Genomic DNA, 6366 nt, shown 5'->3' with positions numbered 1-6366 from the left:
AGGTTGGTATGACTGAGGTTGGTATGACTGAGGTTGGTATGACTGAGGTTGGTCAGAGTGAGGTTAGTATGACTGAGGTTGGTCAGAGTGAGGTTGGTATGACTGAGGTTGGTATGAGTGAGGTTGGTATGACTGAGGTTGGTATGACTGAGGTTGGTATGACTGAGGTTAGTATGACTGAGGTTGGTATGACTGAGGTTAGTATGACTGAGGTTGGTATGACTGAGGTTGGTCAGAGTGAGGTTAGTATGACTGAGGTTGGTCAGAGTGAGGTTGGTATGACTGAGGTTGGTATGAGTGAGGTTGGTATGACTGAGGTTGGTATGAGTGAGGTTGGTATGACTGAGGTTGGTATGACTGAGGTTGGTCAGAGTGAGGTTAGTATGACTGAGGTTGGTATGACTGAGGTTGGTATGAGTGAGGTTGGTATGACTGAGGTTAGTATGACTGAGGTTGGTATGACTGAGGTTAGTATGACTGAGGTTGGTATGACTGAGGTTGGTCAGAGTGAGGTTAGTATGACTGAGGTTGGTATGACTGAGGTTGGTATGACTGAGGTTGGTATGACTGAGGTTAGTATGACTGAGGTTGGTATGACTGAGGTTAGTATGACTGAGGTTAGTATGACTGAGGTTGGTATGACTGAGGTTGGTATGACTGAGGTTGGTATGACTGAGGTTGGTATGACTGAGGTTAGTATGACTGAGGTTAGTATGACTGAGGTTGGTATGAGTGAGGTTGGTATGACTGAGGTTAGTATGATTGAGGTTGGTATGAGTGCAGCTGAGCCTGAGAGAAGAATAAACCGTTGAGGTTCACCTTCATAGACTTGTAGAGGCGCTTGGCGAAGTACATAGGTACACTCCTGATGCACTGAACTGTAGGAGACAAGACGCACAGGACAGACATGTTGAAATAAGAGTTCATGGGTGACTTGACTAGGTAGTGATCTTTAGCCTGATTAAACCCCACTGAACGACGGTGAGTGAACTCAACGGTGTTCAGTCTGATTTTTTAACCAGGCGGAAGGAACGTCATGTGTGTTATCAGAAAGAGTCCAACGCGTACCGACAGCCAACATGAGTCTCTCAAAGTCCCCAGACAGCTCACTCTTGATACTGTCCTCTATGGGCTTCTCTGCTATCTCCTGGTACTTATCAAACACTGCAGGAAGAAGACAAGAGAACGGAGTCATTCCCTGGCATGGTATCCTAGTCAGTGAACTACTGAGACCAGACCACAGACACATAACTCAGCAGCCTGATACAACCAGGATCCCTGTGTGTTGTGGGTGTGACAAGAAATGACCGATTCACACTAGTAGATGTCACACTGACGTCATAATGGATGCGTTCCAAATGGAACCCTATTCGTTACTTAGTGCACTACTTTTAACATCTATGGGTTATAGATAGAGCACTATGTAGGGAGTAGGGTGCCATTTGGGATGTAACCAGTGTTCTGGTCAGGGGCTGAGGTTATGATACTGTTGTCGCGCTCAGCCTCAGTGTTATACTCACCCATCTGGAGGTGGTTGACACTGCGGTTTCCCAGCAACATAATGAAAATGGACTCCTCTGTGCCCCACTGCTCCTCCCCGGCTGCAAACAGCGCCTGAAAGCGTTGAAAAGTGTTGAAAAGGGATAGTTACAGACAGGTAGAAAGAAGTTGATCAGGTTAGGAAGGGAAAGGGAAGAAACAGTTGGTGGGTTTGTATTGCGGTGAACGTGTTCTGTACTACTGCTTCAAACACTCACCTGAGCATCCTCCTCCACTAGGTCTGCATGCACTACTCCTGGTTCATCTCTGGTTCCCTGGAAACACACACACACACACACACACACACACACACACACACACACACACACACACACACACAGACACACACACACAATGTTTGAGTAAACAGCTACACAAATGCTTTGGTTAAGACAACAACAAGTTAGTTAACAGATTGGCTATATCAACATACAAAAACGAAAAAGTCAACCTAGAAAAACAAGCTATTGACAGCCTTTCAAATAATAAAATCATATTAGATCCACTATGGCTACTGGCATAGCATTAACTAACCTGGAGTAAAACAACCAGCATCTTCTTAAAGTGCCCTGAGGTGTCTCCTGTAACATCCTCCTCGATGTCTGAGCCATAAGCTGAAGACAGTAACAACACAGGCAGTTAATAATACAACCAGGACTACACTGGAATATGCTGTGTTTGTTATATGTCATACAGTAGCTGTACAGATGTCTCATCTTAATTTGACCAGTTTCTCACAGCAGGAAAATAATACGGAAGCAACAGGAAATGTGAATTCAAGTGGAAATGACAAACTTCACACTACAAGATGCTGAACTTTTGAGCAGTTTTCTTCAGTGGTTAGCTTCAAGGTAGACAATTCTGGACTGATGTACAGTGGGCTTTTCTGGTGCTTTCAAGTCTGTCGTGTCTTCACCCAGGTGGGTGCTACACATCGGTAGTGGGCGAATTCTACCCATGGGAGTTTGACTTCAGAGACTACTACTGGAGAGCTCTGGGCCAGGGTGCCCTGATGGACAGCTCTGGACCAGTCTGACACCCCTGGATGTTGCTCCCCCCCCCCCTCTGTTTCATCTCTGAACTGCCTCTACTCTAGCCTTCCTCCTGGTGCCGACGGCCTAAGCCATTAATGAACTACCTTGCCTGCCATGATCGGCCATTGACTATTTGTTTGGGTTTTTCAAAATTGCATGTCTTTTTGTTGTTCTTGTTTAAAGCACTCTGAGATTGTAATGGAAAGCGCTATAAAATATGTATTATTATTATTATTATTATATGTCATACTGTATGTCATAATGAGTGACTTTTTGCTCTCATTATGATCATGTTCTGATGCTCAAGATCAAGATCGATTGTTTGATGGACATTCAGCTTCTAACGAGATGAAGGAAATGCAGTTGAAGTCGGTAGTTTACATACACTTTAGCCAAATACATTTAAACTCAGTTTGTCACAATTCCTGACATTTAATCCTAGTAAAAATTCCCTGTTTTAGGTCATTTATGATCACCACTTTATTTTAAGAATGTGAAACGTCAGAATAACAGTAGAGAGAATTATTTATTTCAGCTTTTATTTATTTCATCACATTCCCAGTGGGTCAGAAGTTTACACACACAATACTACAATTAGTATTTGGTAGCATTGCTTTTAAATTGTTTAACCTGGGTCAAACGTTTTGGGTAGCCTTCCACAAGCTTCTCACAATAAGTTGGGTGAATTCTGGCCCATTCCTCCTGACAGAGCTGGTGTAACGGAGTCTGCTTGGGGTCATTGTTCATTTGGAAGAACTATTTGTGAACTAGCTTTAACTTCCTGACTGATGTCTTGAGATGTTGCCTCAATATATCAACATCATTTTCCATCCTCATGATACCATCTATTTTGTGAAGTGCACCAGTCCCTCCTCTAGCAAAGCACCCCACAACATGATGCTGCCACCCTCGTGCCTAACGGTTGGGATGGTGTTCTTCGGCTTGCAAGCCTCCCACTTGCTGAGCTGCCTTTCAGGTTATGTCGATATAGGACTTGTTTTACTGTGGATATAGATACTTTTGTACCTGTTTCCTCCAGCATCTTCACAAGGCCTTTGCTGTTGTTCTAGGATGGATTTGCACTTTTCGCACTAAAGTATGTTCATCTCTAGGAGACAGAAGCATCTCCCTTCCTGAGCGGTATGAGCGGCTGCATTGTCCCATGGTGTTTTATACTTGGGTACCTATTGTTTGTACAGATGAACATGGTGCCTTCAGGCATTTGGAAATTGCTCCCAAGGATGATCCAGACTTGTGGAGGTCTACCATTTTTTTCTGAGGTCTTGGCTGTTTTCTTTTGATTTTCCCATGATGTCAAGCAAGAGGCACTGAGTTTGAAGATAGTCTTTCAAATACATCCACAGGTACACCTCCAATTGACTCAAATGATGTCAATTAGCCTTCTAAAACCATGGCATAATTTTCTGGAATTTTCAATGCTGTCTAAAGGCACAGTCAACTTATTGTATGTAAACTTCTGACCACTGGAATTGTGATACAGTGAAATAATCTGACTAAACAAGTGTTGGAAAAATTACTTGTGTCATGCACAAAGTAGATGTCTAAACGACTTGCCAAAACTATAGTTTGTTAACAAGAAATTCGTTTAGTGGTTGAAAAATGAGGTTTAATGAATCCAACCTAAGTGTATGTAAACTTCACGTTAACTGTATATCTTACCATCTAATGGGAGGAGGAAATATATCTTACCATCTAATGGGAGGAGAATATATCTTACCATCTAATGGGAGGGAGGAAATATATCTTACCATCTAATGGGAGGAGGAAATATATCTTACCGTAATGGGAAGGAAATATATCTTACCATCTAATGGGAGGGAGAAAATATATTTTATATCTACTTACTATCTAATGGGAGGAAGAAATATATCTTTCTAATGGAGGGAGGAAATATATCTTACCATCTAATGGGAGGAGGAAATATATCTTACTATCTAATGGGAGGAAGAAATATATCTTACCATCTAATGGGAGGAAGAAATATATCTTACCATCTAATGGGAGGAGGGAAATATATCTTACCATCTAATGGGAGGAGAAATATATCTTACCATCTAATGGGAGGAAAAATATATCTTACCATCTAATGGGAGGGAGGAAATATATCTTACCATCTATTATATCTTACCATCTAATGGGAGGAAGAAATATATCTTACCATCTAATGGGAGGAGGAAATATATCTTACCATCTATTCTAATGGAGGAAGAAATATATCTTACCATCTAATGGGAGGGAGGAAATATATCTTACATCTATTCTAATGGGAGGAAAGAAATATATCTTACCATCTATTCTAATGGGAGGAAGAAATATATCTTACCATCTATTCTAATGGGAGGAAGAAATATATCTTACCATCTATTCTAATGGGAGGAAGAAATATATTTACCATCTAAATGGGAGGAAGAAATATATCTTACCATCTATTCTAAATGGGAGGAAGAAATATATCTTACCATCTATTCTAATGGGAGAAGAAGTATATCTTACCATCTAATGGGAGGAAGAAGTATATCTTACCATCTATTCTAATGGGAGGAAGAAGTATATCTTACCATCTAATGGGAGGAAGAAGTATATCTTACTATCTAATGGGAGGAAAAGTATATCTTACCATCTAATGGGAGGAAGAAATACATCTTACCATCCTTGTATGCCTCCACCAGGTTGTGTATCTGTTGTTGTTCCTGGAGGCCAGACTTCAATCAGGCACTTCTCATCTGTTCCTGCCCCCTTATAAATGAAGCATTACATTAAATACAGAATGGCAAATGTTACTAACTAGGCTGTGTAACAGTTATTTTAGTATGTTGTTTCTGATGTGGGTTTTCTCAATTCTTATCATTTTCCTATTTCTTTTACTTCCTAAATATAATCATTTGATGGCATCATGGGTCTCTCGACCAGAATCTCACTTTGATGGCATCATGGATCTCTTTGGCGTCATGGCCTGTCATGGTAGATGGCATCACGGGTCTCTACTACAGAATCTCACTTTGATGGCATCCCACGGTCTCTACAGAATCTCACTTTGATGACATCACGGGTCTCTACTACAGAATCTCACTTTGATGGCATCAGGGTCTACTACAGAATCTCACTTGATGGCATCACGAGTCTCTACTACAGAATCTCACTTTGATGGCATCACGGGTCTCTACTACAGAATCTCACTTTGATGGCATCACAGGTCTCTACTACAGAATCTCACTTTGATGGCATCACGGGTCTCTACTACAGAATCTCACTCTTTGATGGCATCACGGGTCTCTACTACAGAATCTCACTTTGATGGCATCACGTGGTCTCTACTACAGAATCTCACTTTGATAGGCATCACAGGTCTCTACTACAGAATCTCACTTTGATGGCATCACGGGTCTCTACTACAGAATCTCACTTTGATGGCATCACGGGTCTCTACTACAGAATCTCACTTTGATGGCATCGCGGGTCCTCTACTGACATCTGTGATGGCATCACGGGTCTCTACTACAGAATCTCACTTTGATGGCATCACGGAGTCACTACTGCAGAATCTCACTTTGATGGCATCACGGTCTCTACTACAGAATCTCACTTTGATGGCATCCACGGGTCTCTACTACAGAATCTCACTTTGATGGCATCCACGGGTCTCTACAGAATCTCACTTGAGTGGCATCACGGGTTTCTACAGAATCTCATGATGGCATCATGGATCTCTTGGCATCATGGTAGGCCTGATTCTCTACTACAGAATCTCACTTTGATGGCATCGTGGATCTCT

General features: G+C 41.8%; 1 protein-coding gene across 1 annotated transcript; it reads right to left on the bottom strand.

Moving 5' to 3' along the window:
* Positions 1-753: 753 nt before the first annotated feature.
* On the bottom strand, positions 754-5566 carry LOC135566109 (annexin A6-like). Its single transcript, XM_065013992.1, has 7 exons — positions 5513-5566; positions 5242-5296; positions 2074-2153; positions 1758-1814; positions 1521-1614; positions 1069-1164; positions 754-878 (listed from the first exon to the last, which is right to left on the bottom strand). The coding sequence occupies exons 1-7, from the start codon at positions 5564-5566 to the stop codon at positions 754-756; spliced, it is 561 nt and encodes a 186-aa protein (XP_064870064.1).
* Positions 5567-6366: the final 800 nt, after the last annotated feature.

The sequence above is a fragment of the Oncorhynchus nerka genome, unplaced genomic scaffold (assembly GCF_034236695.1).
Source record: "Oncorhynchus nerka isolate Pitt River unplaced genomic scaffold, Oner_Uvic_2.0 unplaced_scaffold_7174, whole genome shotgun sequence".
NCBI lineage: Eukaryota > Metazoa > Chordata > Actinopteri > Salmoniformes > Salmonidae > Oncorhynchus > Oncorhynchus nerka.
The sequence above is the reverse complement of the archived record's forward strand: the minus strand, read 5'-3'. Positions and strand labels throughout refer to the sequence as shown.

Bases quoted from the DNA above. Each gene is read 5' to 3' on its own strand.
- LOC135566109 (XM_065013992.1), bottom strand. From the start codon at position 5,566: ATGCCATCTACCATGACAGGCCATGACGCCAAAGAGATCCATGATGCC. The intron at 5,297-5,512 runs GTGAGATTCTGG...GCCTGATTGAAG, and splicing joins AGATCCATGATGCCATCAAA to TCTGGCCTCCAGGAACAACA. The intron at 1,615-1,757 runs GTGAGTGTTTGA...CAACGCTTTCAG, and splicing joins TAGTGGAGGAGGATGCTCAG to GCGCTGTTTGCAGCCGGGGA.